This window comes from Macadamia integrifolia, chromosome 8 (genome assembly GCF_013358625.1).
Source record: "Macadamia integrifolia cultivar HAES 741 chromosome 8, SCU_Mint_v3, whole genome shotgun sequence".
In the NCBI taxonomy this organism is placed as follows: domain Eukaryota; kingdom Viridiplantae; phylum Streptophyta; class Magnoliopsida; order Proteales; family Proteaceae; genus Macadamia; species Macadamia integrifolia.
In genome coordinates this window covers 31,867,524-31,888,244 of record NC_056564.1, presented here as the reverse complement: position 1 = coordinate 31,888,244, position 20,721 = coordinate 31,867,524, and the positions used below count along the sequence as shown (strand labels likewise).

At 38.3% G+C, this 20,721-nt stretch overlaps 2 protein-coding genes across 3 annotated transcripts; both read right to left on the bottom strand.

Annotated features, from left to right (window-relative positions):
* Positions 1–849: 849 nt before the first annotated feature.
* Positions 850–8,314, bottom strand: LOC122085998 (splicing factor-like protein 1). The gene is made up of 2 exons (XM_042654653.1): positions 5,596–8,314; positions 850–5,186 (listed from the first exon to the last, which is right to left on the bottom strand). The coding sequence occupies exon 1, from the start codon at positions 8,195–8,197 to the stop codon at positions 5,633–5,635; it is 2,565 nt and encodes an 854-aa protein (XP_042510587.1). The 5' UTR covers positions 8,198–8,314; the 3' UTR covers positions 850–5,186; positions 5,596–5,632.
* A 3,267-nt stretch (positions 8,315–11,581) lies between these two features.
* On the bottom strand, positions 11,582–17,407 carry LOC122085527 (carotenoid cleavage dioxygenase 7, chloroplastic). Of its 2 annotated transcripts, XM_042654000.1 has the most exons (7): positions 16,624–17,407; positions 15,488–15,616; positions 14,662–14,793; positions 13,808–14,080; positions 13,394–13,479; positions 12,201–12,515; positions 11,582–11,830 (listed from the first exon to the last, which is right to left on the bottom strand). In XM_042654000.1, the coding sequence occupies exons 1-7, from the start codon at positions 17,399–17,401 to the stop codon at positions 11,684–11,686; spliced, it is 1,860 nt and encodes a 619-aa protein (XP_042509934.1). In that variant the 5' UTR covers positions 17,402–17,407; the 3' UTR covers positions 11,582–11,683. The 2 variants fall into 2 exon arrangements, with proteins under 2 accessions (XP_042509934.1, XP_042509935.1); XM_042654001.1 differs by lacking the exon at positions 13,808–14,080.
* Positions 17,408–20,721: the final 3,314 nt, after the last annotated feature.

The following is a 20,721-nucleotide window of genomic DNA, read 5'->3' as shown; positions in this document are numbered from 1 at the left end:
ACATAATCTATTGAACTTGAATGCATTTATTTAATTATGGAAGAAAGAACGCTATCCACTTGCCTTACCCCGAGAATGTCGAGAGTCTATTTCAACCGCATTACCACTAAGTCATAACATTGGACCAAACGTGCCCATTAATTATATTGAACAAATTAAAAAGATTAAGCGAAATTGCCCTCTTGGACCCTCTTTCTCCATTATAGGAATGGAAGACCATTCCCTTCTGTCGTCTGTTTACTGAGAGCTTAATCTTTTTAAAGAACCAATGTTACAAGAACTACCCCAAAGATCACACATTTATTGTTTACAAATGCCAGAAAGATACACTCACCATTCCTGCAACCCTCCTGAAACGATATAACAACCATTCATGCAATCCACAAACTGTTTTAGGACTTTTAACAAAATTTTTTTTTTTTGGTAGAACAAGAGTAGAATTTGTTTTAGTCAAAATACGTCTTTTGCTTTCAGGAATCAAATCTGGCGTAATCTAAGGGTCAAGGAAATCAATATTGAATCCCTAAATTTGGGGACTCCATTGTTTATTCCTCGACCCAAAGTCTCTCTTTAAATTGTATTGTTCATCGGGTTTGTGTTGAACTGGCAAGGATGTCTCGTGTTTGTATTTCCTTTAAAAAGTTATCATATATTAGATTCCATTCATTCTGGGTTTTTGGAGAGGGAAGCATCAAGGAAATAGGAAACCGTCTCTTATTCCTTGGACTAATGTCTTGTCAACCTAAAGACCGTGGGGGTTTCTGAGAGAGTATTACTGAGTCGAGTTTTAAAAGCTAAGTACTTCCATCATTCTCATTTAACTCCTCTTTCAAAAATGGTTCCATGGCATAATGTCAAACATATCCTTCCAACTATACATTAATCACCCAACCATAATTGAAAATTGTTAGTTCCAGACAAATACAATCAGACCAATGTGAAGCAATACCACATAGTTAGTTCCAGGGGAGAATACTTAAATTTCTTCTCGCACGGTGCATCTGCACCACCACCTCAGGTCATTCTGAAGCATTTCCAAAAGGTTGATTTGGACAATAAAACAAATGATCACAAGGTTGAAAGGGTACCACAAAGAGAATAAACAGTATATGCAATCCATTCCGCCAAAATGAGACCACTTCAGGGCAGCTATCCCTTGTATCAAGGGAGAAGGATTAAGTACAAGCAAAATCCTGGTTTGCAACTGTTATCATTTGGATCACAGCACCACTGCTTGCCCTGGATAACTTCAGCACCTGTTCCATGTCAGCTTGTCTGAAGTTGCAAAACAAACAGAACATGACAAGCCTATATATTCAAGAGAGCAGCACATGGCAAGTGGGGGAATACATTAGTAGTACTCACTCAGTGTAGCCTTTTTCCCAACTAATCAAGCTATTTCACACCCACTACCCACTACCCACCACCCAGAACTTGTACCAGCTTCCCCTTCAAACCATGGTAGAACAAAAGAATGGAAATCAAGCCAGTTACACATAATACTGCCAACCCTAGCATAAAGGAGCACACACAAAAGGTAGCAGAGTACAACTGTACAAGAGTTCGCTGTAATAACAAAACAAAAGAGAAGAATCATTCATGAGCATGACAACAGGTTAGTATGGCCCAGTTGGTGAGTTGTGGTGTGGAAAAAACCCATGTTCACCAGGAGTTCTCAAGTTCGAGTCTCCTGGCTGTTACCTACTTCCCTCCCTACCTATCAAAAAAAAAGAAAGAAAAAAACATGTTAGTATGGCACAACACTTTCTTACTTTCCAGGTCCTGGTCAGTATTACATCAGCCCAAACCAATCTAATTGTGTTTGGCAAGTTTAAGAAGGTCAACACTAACAGAAACATCTGAGCATCAACTGGAAAGAAAGATGCTTCATATCAGAAAACCTGTGTGGAGCTAACGAATTATAGCTCAAAGGGATACACGTTGGGAGTGTCTTCTAAATACATAACTGACATAGTGACCATATAATATGCTTCATATCAGAAAACCTATGTGAAGATACAAATTATAGCTCGAAGGGAAACATTTTGGGACTGTCTTCTAAATACATAACTGACATGGTTACCATATAAATCAGGAAGCCTAAACTACAAGCTATAAAGGGACAACATGGTGAGTACCATAAAGCTGCAATATTGTCACTTCCCAAAAGATAAAGCATCATTCTTACATGAAATATGAAGCAAATGTATAGTTATCCAACAAACAACATGCCTTTTGATGTAGATGAACACCCATGGACTGATCCAAACCCATCTGAGTATCTAAACGGAGATGGGGCCGATCCATTTTTGGTTACTTGGTCTAGTAGGATTTTAGTAAATCTTATTTATTTGGGAATATTCTGTAATTTTTTATTTCAAGTAGGATACATAGGGAGATATTAGTTTCTAAATTTATTTCAGTTTCTTAGATTGAGTTAGTTTTCTATTTAGAGTTGGTTTCCTAGTTTCGTTTTGAACTAGTTTCCTTTTAAGATTTGTTTCCATGTTGGCGTCTTTTATTTGCTTATTTAATTTGTAACCAGTGGATTAATTAGAGAATAGAAAATATGAATTGAGTTTTGAGTGTTGAGAGCCTGAGGGCTGTGTGCGTTTCTTCTTCCCCCCCCCCCCCTTCTTAGTGCGATTTTCCCCCTCTCCTACAACTCTGAGACTCATCTCAGGGAATTCTTCCCTATCCCTACCGGCCCTCCATCACCTTTTCTTGCTAATTCTTGAGTGAAGATAAACTGAACCTGCAATGACTTTTCAGATGAGAGCAAAATATGTTTTCATTAAATCTTGTTGGCAAGGAAAATCTCCTTTACATTGTCCCATTGCCATCAAGATACTATAGTTTTTTTGAGGGCCTAAAATCTACGAGGTTGGAGCATTATAGTTGGCACCCAAATTTCATGGAAACATTGTCCATGTCACCATCTCTCAAAACTGGTATTCAGCATAAAAAGATTTTCCAACATGGAGATATAAAGTTTTGAATACTAGTTAAATTAAACTTCAGTGAAGAAAGTAGAAAGTTTTATAAATACAAGGTAAAAGAACAAAAATGATGGATATGCCATAAAGTTGACATGCGAGTAATACACTAATACATGAAGGTCTACTACCCATCCAATGGTTGGTGTCCCGAGATCAGCACTCGACTTGGCTAAAAAATAATGGGCCATGCAGACAGCCTTACCATGATGGCCCATCAAGGAATTCCCTCACTATTTGAAATCTCATCTCTCTAAAGGATACTAAAGTAATAGAATCTATTTCATCTTACACAGCTTGTTCTACAAGTGGAAGGTTTTCAGAGGATAAAGCCGCAAAAAAAAAATGGCATCCTATTTGACCAAAACAATTCAGAGAAACCATGGATCATCTACTACATAGGAGAAGGATGAAGTTTCAATGGAAAAAAAGGCACGCTCTCATGCAAGAATCTGAGTGGAAGCATGAAGCTTAGTGTAAAGCTTTTCCGCCTTCAAGAATATACATTGGAGGTTAAAAGCTTATTAAATGAATCCAAGAAAGGGAAGAGGACTAACATATCTAATGGTCACTATAAGAACTACCTAGCAATAACTGTGGGTCCAGGCCGGGAAGGAAAAATACGAAAAAACAAGAAACTATACTCAACAGTTCAGAAAAAAAATATCATCATGCGCAATGGGAAAACAGGTTGCTCAAGAATAAGGCACAACCATGAGAACACGATATTGTAAACCAAAGCCAAATGAAAACATCAAAACTGAAGGACACCATTAGGAAAATGGCAGAAAGTAAAGAAGTCTAACACATGCAACAAGATCAATATGGAAATGATTCAAGGATATCATAAACAAGAATAAAATGCAACTAGTTTAACCATTTATATACATAATAGTGCCATTATTCACAGAAATTGTTCTTGGTACCTCAAAAAAAAAAAAAAAAAAAAAAAAAAAAAAAAAAAGAACTCCTGTTCTTATTCTAAGAAGAAAAAAAAATCAACATGTGAGATTGCATTCCAAGTTAAGTCTTTTGAAGAACTTCCAAATCGAAACTCAGAAGAGAAGGAAGAAAGGGGGGAGAGGAGAGATATGGCACGTTAAGAAAAGGGATGTGAAAACAACAAATGAAATAGGACTTTTTATTGGTCCAACCTGCCCAAACAAATTAGATTTTTTAAACATCTCAACAGAGGATATTGCACTTCAAGCAAGTTGATGGAAGCACTTTTAAACAGAAATAAGACCTTCCCCACCCCTCCTTTTAAGAGGGCGATGAAAAGGTGGAAAACAATGGTGATAGAAAAACCAATATTAGACTCTTATTGGTCCACCTGGTTGACCAGTACATGCTAACCAATACAGTGTTAAAACTTTGATATATTAGGGTGAAAGATATTAGTTAGCAGAAAGCCATCTAAGAACTGTGAGTTGCTAAAGAAACAGCCTGTGGACACCAGGAACTCAATATAAAAGCAAGTATAAACGCATAAACAGTATGCTGCAAGCAACAATGGAGTTTGATGCCATCACCAATTACAATACAGCTAATGTGTCCCCTGACCTGCCATATAAAAACTGGAAAGACACATTAGGCTAGGAATTGCATATATACACACAATACCATGGTCTATCAAAAGCATTATAACAGACTTTAAGTTACTTTCACATACCCAAAATGGCACAAGGTATGACATGGAACTTCCACTCTGGATGCAGAGGCATGAATAACAGAGCTTCAGGTGCATTCTTACCAGGATAGAAATAAGAGCCTTACAATGGAAAAAAGTGTTATCATAGAAACAAAAGTTAAGACATTAAAGAAAACAGTTAACCAAACCAAGTACGAGAAACAGTTCTCATATGATATATAAAAGCAAAAACATGTCAGTAAAGCTCTTCAAAAAACTCCAAACATAAGTATGAATGAAAAATATTAGCACTTCAGCGCTAAAGAGGCAACAATATTCATCCACAAGAGGGTGTAGTCCTGAGCCGAGATATGTCATTGGGAAACTCTCCTCACAGCTAATCCAATATTATACCGAGTACACTGAAACATTGGTTCTCATGACTCTGCATGTCATAACAGCACAGCAAGGTTAAAGATGTGAGTCCCAAACTTCCAACAAGTTGAAGTCATAGCAACAGTCAGAAAACAGGTTCACAAAACCTCCAAGAAACCTCAAGCCTGTCAAAAAAAGTACAATCATGACCAGAAAAAGAGAGGTTAATGAATGATTAAAAGAATGATAGAGCAGCAAAGTACACGGAAAAGCAAAACAACTTGGTGGAAAAAAGAAAAAAGGAATATTTCTGGTCAGCATTATGCTCACTTCCCCATTAATCTTTGGCCGAGGAATGTCTCTGCTAATAAAATCAAACAGTTCAACAACCAGAATACAAAATAATAAACTACTCCGCCTAAGAAATGCTGGATGCCCATTTTTTTCTCTCCCACATATGATGGAGTAGAAAAGAAATCTATTGACCCTAGCATCTATAGTTCAAGATTCTCAAATAAACCATAATCTTTAACACCACTACAATGAAACTGGCGGTGGGGGATAGGAGAAAGCAAAAGAATGTAGCATACTTACTTTCCAACCTTGAAAGAAGAAGGGTAGCAGAGCCATGTTATTTCATCTCCGCCATGAACTTCTCGTATTCAGATTCAGTACCATAAGTTGCCTGGTCTGCAGAGCTAACAGGTGGTGGCACTGGATTTGAAGCCCAAGGTGCACTTCCCAAATTCTGCGAATGGTCCCCTGCTGGATGAGGCGCTGGTGGTGGCACTGCACTGTAATAAGATGGATAACCTAAAGAGGATGGAGGATATGTAGGTTGAACATTTGGTGGCATCCCAGCCCCTGAGTTCCCATAGACATTATTAGGTACAGAATGCACTGACGAATTATTTTGAGACTGCACTCCAGGAGGAAAACTTTGTTGTGCTTCACTAGAAGGCACACTCTGAGATGGGGCACCAGGGGGGCCAGCATGTAGAGGAGGAAATTGTGCACCATAAGGTGCAGGCTGACCTTGGACATGGGTGTACATATTTGAGCCAGGAGGTGGTGGGGCATAAGGAGCATAAGGAGGAGGTGGTGGTCCCCATGGAACTGGAGCACCCATGTAACCTCCAGGTGGACCAGTGCCAAGAGGCCCACCTGCTGTAAATTGTTGTGAGGGATAGCCACCAGTCGCCTGATCTGAACCAGGGTATGTGGGCATTGGTGGAGCTGGAGGACCAGCAGGTACAACAGGCTGAGGTGGTTTACCAGCAACTCTTACGGCTATTACCCTTCCCTCCAAACGATAACCATTCATACTAGTTATAGCCTGATTGGCCTGAGAAATATCAGAGTACTTAACAAAACCATAACCTTTGCTTAATCCAGTCACCCGATCTTTAATAACCTTAGCCTGAACAATATCACCAAAAGGTGAAAACAATCGTATAAGGGCATCATCATCAAAATTTGGTGGCAGGTACCCAATGTATAAGTTTGTATCATCGAACTCCTTCTTAACTCCATTCGCACCCAACCCTGCTTGAGATATGTTGCCAAAACCTCCAGCATTGTTACCACTGGCCCAAGGAGGATTGCTTCCTGAGCTGTTCGAACCAAGAAGGGGTACTGACACGTTTTGCTTCGTCAGTGAATCAGGGGCAGACCCTCCTAGTTCTGCTAAGAAGTTCTGATACTCATCATCCATTTTTTTCCCGGTTGATCCTTTCATAGGACAATCTATAGTAGGGTGCCCTCCATCACCACATATTTTGCAGAGTACATCACTCTTAAATGTTGAAGTACGAGCAGGGCATGCATACTGACGATGACCAGGCTCACCACACAACCTACAAAATTCATCATCTCTAATAGTTCCATTCAAAGCCGCAAGTTCCCTGAGTTGTTGTCGCTTATGCTCATTGAGTCCTTCATCAACAGGCTGCAACAACTTCTCTACCATACCTGCAGCAGCCTCAAGTGCTTCCGGTGTCTCCGCTTCTACCAATACATGCAAATCCTCATTCTCGGATGGATCAGGTTTCAAGTCACGCTTCTGTTGCAACCTTCCTTCTTTAACCGATCCTTTACCCCGAATAACAATCTTCGCACCAGTCTCCTTCTCCATTCTTTTCTGTGTGTTTCCTCTTGGTCCAATGATAAGCCCTATGAAATTGTAACCTGGATACTCTTTCATGGGAATGTAAAGCTTCTTATGAAGCTTGGGAGGCCGGTAATCTGGTGGGGGTTTGAAAGCAGGATTCTTTTTTATTATTTGAGAGATAATCTCCCGTCTCTCTTGGGTAAGTTTTTCACGGGCCCGGTATTCACGAGTATTTATACGATGACCCATGTTATCGTAAATGGGTTCAGGAGAAGGTGAACGGGCACCTTCAGGGCGATCATCTAATAATGCACCAGACTGAGCAGACTGTAACAAACGATTTATCTCCATAAGCCTAGCATTTAAACGCTGGATTTCAGGGTCAAGATCAATACCTCCTGTGAGTTCTTTCATGAAGTCGGGCAGTTGGAGAACATGCTTCGGTTCCTCAGCAGCCCATCTCGACTTCCTCTTGCGAATTCCACTACCAGAATCACCGTTTTGGTTGTCAGACTCCGACGGAGGATCCCACCTACTGCGGCGCCTGCGTCTACTACTGGTCTCTTCTTCTCCTCCAGAACAGTCTTTGTCGGTGCCGCTATGAGTGTTATTAATACCACTATCGGACAATAAAGGCCTCTGGATCTCTGGTTTCCGTGCGTTCTGGATCTGATCACTGTTTCCATCAGTCTCTAGATCCGCCGAAGATCTTTCTGCAACGACCGAAGTTCCATTTTCAAGATTCTGATTTTCCGAAGAAAAGTTTGGATTTTGATTTTGATAATTTGAATGTCGGAATTCCGAAGGGGGCACCTGGTTATCATCATATGCAGCATTTTCCGGAGGCGGTGGTGGGTATTGATCGTACGAAGCAACAGTTTCTTGAGGAGGCGGAGGATTTTGATCATACAAAGCTAGGGTTTCTGGCGGTGCCGGAAAACCTTGATCTTGGTCATACGAAGAATGGTTCTGCAAAGAAGATGGATCAACCGCAGAATAAGCTAGGGTTTCTGAATATGAAGGAGGAGGTTCTTGAGGTGGCAAGGAGTCGAAAGTTGAAGCAGTATTTGTTTGCAGAGAATCCATGAAAGAAAATGGTAGAGTCAAGCTGTCGATAGGATTAAGAAATAAGAGAACATAAAAAATCACCTCCAACTTGCCTCTAGATTCAGATGGCCAATACCTCGAAATGTAACCATGGTAAGTGACGTTTTTAGGCGGCACAGCATCCCTTTATATAAGGTACGGAGTTGGTACGAAGTGAACAGTCACAAGACTCACAACTCACAATTAGGGTGAATCATGTCGAATTTGGCCGATTTTTTAAACCTTAACCCAACCTGGATATTTAAAATTTAACTCAGGTTCAATTCAATTCTGTTGGATTCACGTTTAGGCCTAACTCTGTTGGATTCATACCAATTCAACCTAACTATAATTGAAATTATGAGGGTCAGGTTGGGTTGGATTGGGTCGAGTTGGACTGAATTGAGTTGACCCTAAAATTTGCAATAGTTGAATTAACCTTGATTGACATGTTTATGTCATTCATATTTTATATATTAAAAAATTATTAAAAATAAAATATTAATAATAGTTTTAAATTTTAATATAAAAATTTAGGAACTCGACCCAACCATGACCCATGGGTTGGGGTTGTCACAACCCATCTTTAGGGTAAAAAAACTTGGCCCAAACCTTGTTTTAGCTCAAGACGGGTTTAGGTTGTCAAAGCTAAACTTTCACCCCATAGTCACAAGGGTTCAAAACACAGACTCAGGATTCAAATCAATCCTAAAAACCCTAGAATCGACTGCTTTTGAGATGTGAAAACTCAAAAATTCTAAGGTTTTAGATCAAGAATTTGTGAAGAGCAAAACTAGTCAATCAATTTTGATTCATATTGAGTCATCCCAATCTAGTAAAAAGATTTTAAAACCTGATCAAGAGTCACGTTGACTCAGTTAATACAAAAATGATCATAAATCAGCCTGAATGACACAAACAGGTCAATCACGATTCAAGTCATCTCTCTCTCTCTCTCTCTCTCTCTCTCTCTCTCTCCTGCCTTTGCACAATACGGTTCAATTGGTTCGGTTTAAAATACAAAATGCATAAGTCAAAATCAAACTGACTCGATTCAGTTTGATTCATTTCAATTTTGTATTAAGTTCCTCTTTTGTTTTTGTCCTATTTTAGCATTCATGAATCATCCACAAAATCCATTCATCAATATATAATATAAATACTAAAGTACCGTTTGATAATGTTTCTAATGTTTTTGTGTTTGGAAAAGCAGAAACAATTGTTCATATTTTTGGTATAGAAACAGATTTTTTGGAATTTAATAAACATGTTTCTCGAATTGAATAGGGTTGGGTAGATTCCTTGGGTGGGTGTGCGTTTTGTTGGGGAATTCAAATTTTAATCCCCAACAACGATTCAACAATCAATTTATGAGGACCTAGAGAGAATTGGAAGAAATCCACAAAGGAATTGATGGATGTGAATTTAAGGCTTTAACTAGCAAAACAAAAATTTGGTGTAGTCCTTCTTGTTTCCCTGGAGAATCTTTGAACTTTGGAAAACTGCCAGGTAAAGAAAATGCTGGGCTGGGAGATGCAACTTTTCATTGGGGATCCATTGATTTTTTGACCCGCAAGTTATTCCAAGAAACGGAAAAATAAGTCTGACTTGTTTCGTCAAATCCTTTTCTAAATACAGAAATAAGCATAAATTTATATTTACATTTAAAAGAATAGGTGAAATGAAACCGCTTGATCAAACAATTTTTTAAGTGTTTTCCATTTTAAAGCACAGAAAAACACATTTCTAAAAATGTTATTAAACGTTGCCTAAGTCTATTATGGTTTTGGCATTGATGAATCATCCACAAAGACGTTTCATTAATATATAATATAAAATGAGTCTCCACCAACTAATATGCCAATTCAGTACTCAAATCAATTAGAAATACTAAGATCGAGGAAATTAGGTCATTCTGTTTTATGCTTGAATGTGTTTCTGTTGTTTGTCACCATCTTATTCTATTACAAGTATGTTACCTCGAAATTCCATGTGAATGTAATCTCATTCGGTTTGGTTCTAATCAGACGGTTTCACCTTTAAAATTGAAATCGAAACGGAGCTTAATGGAAAAAAAATTCTTGTTTCAAAATCAAAATCGAATCAATTCTTCTCCAGTTTGGTTTGGCTCAATTTAAATGATCAGTTTTGATTCTAAATTGACATCCTTACTTGTACACAATGGGATTGAACAAAAGAAGAGGAACGTTTGGATTCTTATTCTGAGTAACCATGTAGGATTTGTTCTGATCCAACTATCTTCCGTGTAACTAAGAAGAAGAACCCTTGTAATCAAAATTGAATTTCTCTAAGCCAATCGGTGACCAGAATCCACTCAAAACTGGAGATGGGCAAGCACCAATGGAGAACTTGTTCCAAGACAGAATGCATGATCTAATACTTGACAGGGAATAGAAAAAATGATAGAAGTTCCATACGATTCAAACAAAATAAGCAACGGCCCAATGCCTGGTCAGTTACCTGATATGGTCATAAGAGTGGATGAAATAGTAGAGAGAAGAGACTTCGTAAGAGTGATAGTGTCTCTTTTCTCTATTCCCATTTTTATTTATTTATTTATTTATTTATTATTATTATTATTATTATTATTATTATTTTGTAGAGTCTCTTTTCTCTATCAGTACAATAAAGAGAAGAGATTGAATTTTTTTTTTTTTCGATAGGTAGGGAAGGGAAGTAGATAACAGCCAGAAGTTTCGAACCGGTGAGCATGTGATTTTTGCACACCACAGCTCACCAACTATACTAGGTAATTGTTGTTTAAAGAGAAGATATTTGGAGTGTTGTTTCCAAGCTCCTCCACTCTTTTTTTTTTTTTTTGTGGTGAAAATTTCCAAAGGTCTTGCCTATTTTTTATTGGATCGGGAATTCGGGATCTTCTTCTGAGCAGTGGTCATCAAGGTCTTCTCCATAGCTATTTGGATGATCGACATGTGTCCAATCGGTGATCCTACAGCTCTTGGCACGCCGCCTCGGTTCTGGTCGATAAAAACATAGTCGTTGATTCACGGCTTGAACACGTATCGATCGCCCATGTAACTATGGGCTGACTTGGGCGATCGCTGCGCAGGAGAGGAGCCAGATCATTTTTTCTTCCGTATCGATCCATCGATATATAATTTATGATCTATTTACACTCTAGAGCGTATTTAAACAATTTCTTGGGAGGGCACTTGTATTCATTCACACTTCATACCTCAATTGCCACACATTTATATTAAGGCACTACCTTTGGTCAAATCTTGTCTCATGTAGAGGGGAGGGCGTCAATTTGCATTGGGGGGTTATGGGATGGGGTGGGAATTATCTTTGCCACCCCACACCACGGAAAATAAATAAATAAAATAAAATTAACCATCAATATCAATCCAGCTTTTGGGATTGACCCAAAATTGTAATTTATGATCTATCATAGAAAACAATAATTAACAATTTTTTTTTCAACCAACTGCAAATAATGCTATATTATCTCTCAGTTGCCCAAAAGCCATGAAAAGCTAAAGGAAAATTCAAGTGCTTTGGAACTTCTAGCCTTGCTACAAGTGCATCAGCTTCCCCAATCCTCTTGGCATTTAAAATCACAAGGTAACACCTTTGTATTGAAACTGCATACTGCATATTCAAAAAAAAAAAGAAATAATAATAATAATAAAATAAAGAGTTAATGAAATATCATATATAATTCATACATGATAAACAGTCTAAACTAAGACTATGAATTGATGGCTCTTGATCAAAGTATAGTTTAACCATTAACATTTGATTAGATCTCCATTATTGAGTTACCACAAAGGATGGGTGAAGATCTTTTTCTTTCTTCTCCTCTCAATAATGAATAAATCAAACTCCTAAATGAAAATGTTGGAGTAGAGTAAGTAGTGTCACCATAACAACAATTGCCTAATGCCGTTGCTGAGCTGTGGTATACAAAAAGTCCATGCTCACTAAGAGGTCTCGAGTTCAAGTAAAGCTAGTATCTCACCTCCACCACTAGAAGATATCCATCATCTTCTTCAATCCCATTGTGAATAAAAACAGGTTCACCGATGAATCGTCGACTTCCCACAGACCATGTAGAGACTGTTTTGGTTGAGAGATTTGATTTTGCTATGGTATCAAATGGAAAATATGGAAACACTCTGCGAGAACCAGAAGAAGTTGCTGCATAAATGTAAGTGTTTCCATGACCATTGAAGGCTGGGTTGACAGTAGGGAAGTCTGATGGCCTACTCCAATGATTTAAGGGCTCCACTAAACATTTTTGTTGCATTCCATTAGCATCCAGTTTTATAGATACCTGCAATGTACAGAACTTATAAAGGTTGAGATAAATTAAAGATTATAATTTGTAGATATTCTTTAGTAGAGTGACTGTAGAAAATTTGCAGTTCTTCTTTAGAAGGGTGATTTTAGACTGTTCATAAGATAAAAATGCAGAGAAGTACTGGATTTTCTGAGGATTTTCTTTTCTCCCCCTATTTTTAGTGATATGAGGAGTGGATTTAAAGATTGTTGTGCAAGTTGTTACATTTTTAACATCTTTAATTTCAATTTATTTTCCTTTTCCTGAAAGAAAATTTTCAGATTTTCGATCCTTAGATGTTTGGCTCATAGTTGGAAAACCAGGGTTTTCTATTTGATTTGCCCTTTTCAAAACTTAGTGAGTCGGATGAGTCAAACTTGGTCAAGGTGAGTCATTTTTTTTTTCTTCTTATTTTATTAATGTCTTCATTCTACTACTTCGAGTGAGGAGGGATTAAGGCTTTGGTTGGGTTATAGGTAGGAGGCTGCTTTATAGGTAGGTAGAAAAAGAAAGGGGCTAATGTTGTAGATAATGAAAAAAAAAAAAAAAATAGGGTTTTCTTTAGTTGTAGGTCAAACTTATAGTCTCCAAATAGTACATAGCTCAATAAAAATAAAAAATCAGACTCGGTGAATTTTACATGACTTTGGGCAAAAACACCGAGTCAATGAAAATTTGGATTAATTTGGATACGGTCTGATCATTTCTTAAACCTAGGCGATTCTTCATGACTCCTGACCATATTCACTTTTTTCTTACTCGACTCAGATGACTATTCACCCAACTCAATACCTGATTCTCCAACTTGCTTTGGCTACAACATAAATGAAAAGATTGTAATTATTAAGCATGTATAGAGAGAGCTAGAGAACCTGAACCAGGTGTGGTAATATCTCCTCTTCACCTTCTCTAGAATTCATGAAAGAAGGATCCAGTTTGCCACTTTGCCAGTTGTACCCTGTCAATATCGCAAGTTGATGAGTTAAACTGTTGTGTACAAAAATGTAAGTTTTCTACACGGCAATGCTTTTTTTCTTCTTTCACTTTTTTGTGTTTGATACTATAAATCATAGTTCTCATGGAATCTAAGCGACCGAAGATGCTAGAGAAGAACTAAACACAAGGCAAAACTAACAAGATGATCAAGGCGTTCAAAACACCCGCCAAGGCGACCGAGGTGCCTAGACACCTAGACATCTATAATTGTAGAGGGCATAAAATCATAAACAATGATTTAAATCGGTTTTTAAAGTAAACACAAGGCATGCAAAATAAAAGGTACTTACCAAACATTTCTATAAAATCAAACCATTGGTAGGAGCAAGTGACAGCTTGTAATTGAACTTCTAAAGCCCCATTCTCATCTATTTCCTCAAAAGCATTGCCGACATGTAGTAGCCATAACTGTAATGGAGCTTCAATAGGCACCCTCCAATTTCGACCTTTGTTCATTGAATCAAGAGATCTAGGAAGCAAATATATAGGGGTTGTGCACTTGCTTGGGTTTACTGACAAAGCAGAGATCATTGGAGATAATCCTAATACTGCTCTCATTGACCCTGAAAATGTATCTATTATTTTGAATATTAAGGGTGCATTGTTTTGATTCTAAGCAAGTAAAGAGTTAAATACATGTAAATGATGTAATAATAATCATAGTTGGAAAATATTAGTGTCCACATGGGGTCATTTCCACAGGAGAGAGACTGAGGGGGCATGCACCGTCCCCAGCCTTTTCCCATAAAGTTTTTAAAATCATCTAAATAACTTAAGAGCGAGAGAACGCAACCCTAATGGGAGGGCGTGCATGAATATCTTCAATGTTTCGCACCCACATGTGTCGGTGCAGGTACAAGATATTGGGTAACATTTTTTTTCCATAACTTAAGTTGATTAAAAAAAAAATTATGTTTTAGTTATCCCCTCTGGCTCTTTGGTTTGACCACATTTCAAGCCATCGGTCTTATTTTGGTCATCTCTCATTCAATACTCAATGGATTTAGATAAAATTTGCATTTAAAATTTCATTGCAAAACAAGAATAAACTAAAAAGTAAATCTAATCTGAGCGAAAAGCTAAAATAAAAAAGAAAAAAGAAATTATATATTCATGCACGTAGTGAAAATTTGATATATATTACCTGTTACATCAATCTTGACACGATTGCCAAACAAAATGTAGTGGGTGTTAGTGAAGGCCCAATCATGGATCATCAAGTGATCAGGGATGTTGAACTCTTGCTTTTGCAATAACTTAAAATTTAAATCGAATTCTGCAAGAAAAATAATCCTTGTGAGAATAATAAATGACACAGATAAATAAGTAGATATAATTGCAGAAAGCATAAAACTTCATTTGATTGTTTGTTTAAATGCATGGATTAATGGTTATAAATATCAATATCAGAACAGGCACAACACCCAATTCGTATCGAGGGACCGGCTCTACTCTTTTTTTTTTTTAATGACGGCTAACCAGGCCTTTGGCCTGACTAGTCCCACGGGAATTGCATGGACTAGGTCATATCGGGGTTGAATGAGAACCATTCAACTTTCACTAAAAGCAGTGAAGAGCACTAAACACCCCGTGTGAGTGGCCCAAGGTATACCTAATGGGAGTCGAACTTAGGACGTCTGAATTTACTGCTTGTATCAAGTTCTTTGTTCACCAACTGCACTACCTCTTGGGTTACTTATTATTAGGATTCAGCAAAAAAAAAATAAAAAATAAAAACATAATTATTAAGACAAAATTTTACTGTAACTTAGGTTCCCACAGTTGTATGCATCGAAATAGAATTTCGCAAAGATATTTTGAAAGATATTAAAACTTAAGAGGCATTTATGAGTCCATAGAAGAAGGATATTATTCCATTTCAATGCATACGATTGTGGGCAGCAGAAATGTTCCTCTGCCCAACTTGTGGGAAAATTTTAGCCTTTATTTAGTAGATGTATATAATATACCATAGAAAGTGAAATTGTTGCGAGGTAGAAGCATGTCCTCTGCATTGCATGACAAGATCAGCAATCTATCACGTTGAGCATCGATCTTGTAATGAGACAGCAAACGTTTTGGAGGCATCTTAAACACTCCTAAAAACATTAACAAAAGAAAAATTTTGTCGTTACAGTTATTGCTAAATAGCATATCTTGGCCAATGCAATTACTAATGTAAATATAAAAGAATGTAACTAAATTCGATACTTGGTGCGAAGTGCACAAAAATTCTATGGATCATCAAGTTTTTGAAAACAAGTTGCATCCCAAGTTAAGGGTATGTCTGCCTTTTTATTTGGGGGGGGGGTTAATCAAGGTGTCCGAACCAGTTTACGTGTACCACGACTAATCCTCGGGGAGACTAGACATCACACATTATGTCACAAAAAAATAGAAAGATTAAAAAAAAAAAAAAAGTAAAAAAAATGAAGTCTAGTGCAGTTGTTGAAGTTGTAGTGCTCTAAGTTCACGCTCACCCGGAGGTCTCAAGGTCATGCCTCCCAGTTGTTACCTTCCTCTTTCCTTTCCCCCACAAGGGCCTTTGTGGAAGAAAAAGAAAAATAATTAGTATGCCTAATGACAAAATCGTATAGGAAGCCGTTACTCTCCACATACAAGGAGATCACATTGGATGAGTCAAGTATCAAAACTCGAGGTATAATTATAACAGTAGAGTTTGGATCCTCTACAAGTACTTTCACTTGATGTACATGTGATGATCGAACGCTTGTCCCACTTCTTGCCATGCATTAAAAAGGTGATGAAGGATATATATGGAAGCAAAAGGGATAAGTGTAAGATCCTTACATGTGTGCCTAGACGAATGTTCGTGAGGCAGATCCATATTCATAAGTATCAAAATCGTTTGCAGTAAGATGATCCAACCGTTGAATGCTCACCGCACCTTGGTAATGGTATTCTTAGCATAAGACAACTCATGCCACGTCCTCAACCTTATCTCCAAGCTAACTTAACAGCTAATTGATTGGTTGTTTACCATCCTAGGAGAATCAATAGCGGCTTTATAGGATTGCATTTAAACCCATTCAACAATGGTATAATACAATAAAAAATGAAGTCTTCATGTTTAACAGGTACGTACCATAGAGAATCGGCTTTAACAAGAGAGCTGCAACATCCCAAACGTCACCATTGAACTTACTCATCACAGACAACGAATCACAGCCATCCATCATGTTGAACATCCCAATCGTATCCAACGTGTTAGGTTCGATCTCATAAGGTTGACCACCCTCCCATAGACAAAACAAACGTCCTCCCCATTTCAAAACGGTCGTATTTGCAACATTCTTCATCACCTTAGTATTCAATATCTTCTTCCCTCCCTTCAACAGTGAAAACGGCCCTCGATGCGTAAACCGCCAGATGCCGGTCTCCCGGTCACGTTCTTCCATCTGAGCTTCCGTCTCAACATACCGAGCCATGAACCTAACTTCTCCTTTATGTCCATCAATGGTGAAGGCTCGGAGGTAGCCATGTCCGTCGAGAGGATGAACGGTTGAGCCGTGGTCATCAGAAAACAAACCTGGTCCTACCAGGTAGTATGTTCCTGATGGGAAATCGTGAGGGATTGAACCGTCGACGATACGAAGGACGACCGGTTCGACACACTCGGAGCGTTGAGAGGTGAACAAAACCTGGTAGTCCCGGAATGCGGTGACTGAATCGTCAACTATGGGGGATGGTAAGTGGGTTTGGGGTGTGGTGATGGTGGCTTCCCAGCGTATTTTAGCAGGTGAGGGTGAGGTCGATGGTGGTATTCTTGCCTGGTTTTGTTTTGCCGATGAGATCATGAGGAATCTCGACCTCAAATGGATGGCTTTGAAGTGGTAAGCCGTCGCCTCGTGGGATTGCATCATTGCATGTCTTGCTGCAAATGCAGAGGTGGCTATTCTTCACGTTAATACTTGTAGAGCTCCACTTTGGAATTCGCCTTCCACTTTTATCTATTTTACGGATATGCCACTTCCATGCTCTTTGTCTAGACTTGGATGGTGGTGGGGCAGGGTATCAATCGGTCAAGTCGGTTTAGGTCTGGTTTAGGTCAGACCTAAACCGGCCTCTCTCCACTTTAATTAAGACCTCACACCTTGACTGGTCCATTGATGTAATAGGTCCATATAGACTTCGGATGGTCTTAATTATAATCAAGCAATCAATAATCAAGCTAAACGGGCCATTGAAATATATATCTTTAAATAAGTCGGAACTAAGTAAACGAGATCTAAACGAGTTCTAAGCAAACTCTAAATTGGATTTAAACATGTGATGCTGAGATGGGCTATTGATGTCGGTCCCAATTAGGCATCTGCTAGATAGTACCCTTGCATTAGGAACGATCGAATGTTAATCAATTAGATTTGAACTCGACATGTTTAATAATTATATTAGACCGGTTTTGGGTTTTTCGAATCGAGCCTGAAATGACACCCATAGTGGAGCAACACGGTTTGATCATGATTGGACGGTAAATAGAGAATTGTATGTTGGGTGGCCGACAGTTGGCCTTGTGAGGCTATTGAATTGGGTCAATTTTGGATGATCCATGAGCATTTGGTGATGGTGCATAAGATGATTAGGGGCTCAAGAATTTAATACCATGGCGGTTGATGTGCTTGACTACATGTTGGTGAGATACCGATCGGGAAATGACATCGTGGGTCCCACACCGGCCATCACTCCATACTTTGCCGTCTATTGTGGAATCTGCACACGTCATCCTCAACTAAATCAGCAATGGACGACTTTCACGAGAAAAATATTTCGCAATGGACAACCAAGTTTCCAAAGCACCGACCATGATCCATCCCACCTTAGACCTTACCATACAAAGAGGCTTTCGCCCAATCGATGAGCAGCAAAGCGAAAAAATAAAAAAGGAATCTTTGAAATTGCTTTTGATGGTCCTTGATTATTATATGAATTACAATCTTATGGTCTTCATTTCATGAAATTAGTAGAAGACTAGGGTTTTTGATCATACTCATGATCAATTCATGATAGCTGGATTATTTTTTTCATCCACGTCATTTTGACATGGAGACCCAAGCATAGTATATTGAGGTAAAATACCTTGTTTTATTGGAAAAATGGCCCTGGTCTCTGTTCAGATTTAGTGTATTTTTCATAATATTCATCATCATTCTATGTGATTTTACAATCTTAATAGCCTAACTGGTTTGTTTCTCCACTTATGTTTTATAGTTCATGTAGACATCAACTGCCATATCCTTATGAACTAAAAGATATTGATACATGTTATGACAAAACTACACAACCATCAAGGGCATGCCGAAACATAACTGAGCTGGCAGTAGGCCCAGAGCATATGAGACCTGACGAATGGCCTGTGCCCTACAAGGTCATCTATCCAGTCCAAAGCAGAAGCCCAGATCATAAGTGGATTGGCCAACCAACTTACGAAAAGGGACTTTGACAGCCAAAACTGCTAAGCAAACACCAACGTAGGGAGGGCATTACATGAATGTTCTATTCGTTTGACTATCTAAACCACTAAAGCTCGACTACATGAGTTCCTTGACTGAATGACAGGTCCAGAGTATTCACCAACTGAACAGAAAGCGGCACGTCCAACTCGTCGCTTAGGATGAGTCGCTCAACAATCACACCATTCAAGTCAGGGCGGCACACTTGAAATTCTAATGACTTTCTGTTAGATTTTATATCTATTTCATTATATTTAAGTTTTAAAATAAAGTCTTTCTTTTATGTGTTTTGATTGTCTTATTATGGTGTGGGACCCTTGGGGTCAAGATAGTGGAAAATTGTCAATAACACCCTATGAGAGCCCTAAACTCCATTCATGACCATTATCATGAGTGGAGATATGGGCAAAGAGAATTAATTGGGATTAATTTCATTTATGAAATTAATTCTTAATTCATGCCATAGGTTATTGCCAAATGGAGGTAAATGATCAATGTCATTATATGGGTGTCCTAAAGTCCATTCATGATCACTACCATGAATGGAGAGGTGGGCTAAAAAATTGTCAATAACACCCTATGAGAGCCTTAAATTTCATTCATGACCATTATTAAGAATGGAGAAGTGGACAAAAAGAATTGATTGGGATTAATTCAATTTATTGAATTAATTCCCAATTCATGTCCATACATTATTCTCCAATTAACTTGTCATTAGTTGGAGGTTACTCTTAGGGATTTCAAAATGGTGCAAGAGTTGGTTTTAGGTTTATATAAACCCAACCAAATATCTTGTAGAGACACACATTCACATATTGACATTACATTACTCACATTTACTCGAGTATAGTTAGATGATTGTTGTGCTGTAGCTTTTTGCTCCTAGAAGGGACTAGAAGAACTGCCTCATCTTCTAGTAGAAAGTTGTTTTACCTTGGAGGTAGAGGCGCAGAACAACTCTTGACAGTAGAGAGCATCAATTACCTTAAAGGCAACACTACAAGTGTAACTCAATCTTAATTCAATTCGAAGCTTCTTCAATTACCGTGGTTATAATTCAACATCTATTTCAAGCTTTTCCTCATCTCATTTCAGCTAATGATCAATACTACAACAACAAAGTTTATACTGCAAAATCTTTGCATTGCAATTTGTATTTTGTAAGAAATTGTAATACAATTACCCAACACTTTCCTTACCAAGATACATATAAGAGGACTTACCAAGTCCAACATGTGAGCTATGAAATACGGACTAATCCTAATCCATAAAGGTCTCTCGACGTAATATTGAATCTTCTGTATAAGGATATCTCGCCATATCTCCCGTGATTTGGCCAATGCGTGGAGTTCCCATAGCTGGGACGTCCTCCATATTCACTTTTTCATTAAACTCTTGCTATCTTGATATTCATACCACCATGAGGAAACTACCAAAGTGGGACCCTCACTCGATGATTGCCTTCATTCTTCAACTATAAATACTCAAGTACATGCCTTTCCAAAAGGACCAATATTTTTCCATTGCTACTGGAATTATCTATTTGCGGGGAGGTCTGACTTAGTTATCAGAAAGTCCCCTGTCCGATCGGCCCGACACTCACTCGCTTGTGCGTGTTTCCCTATGCAGGATGTAGAGAGCCCTAAGGCGATTTCTTCTCGCAACAATACATATACTTTTTATATCATCGACAAATGAGATGAAATATCTTCGATCGTTACAATAGTCAGTAA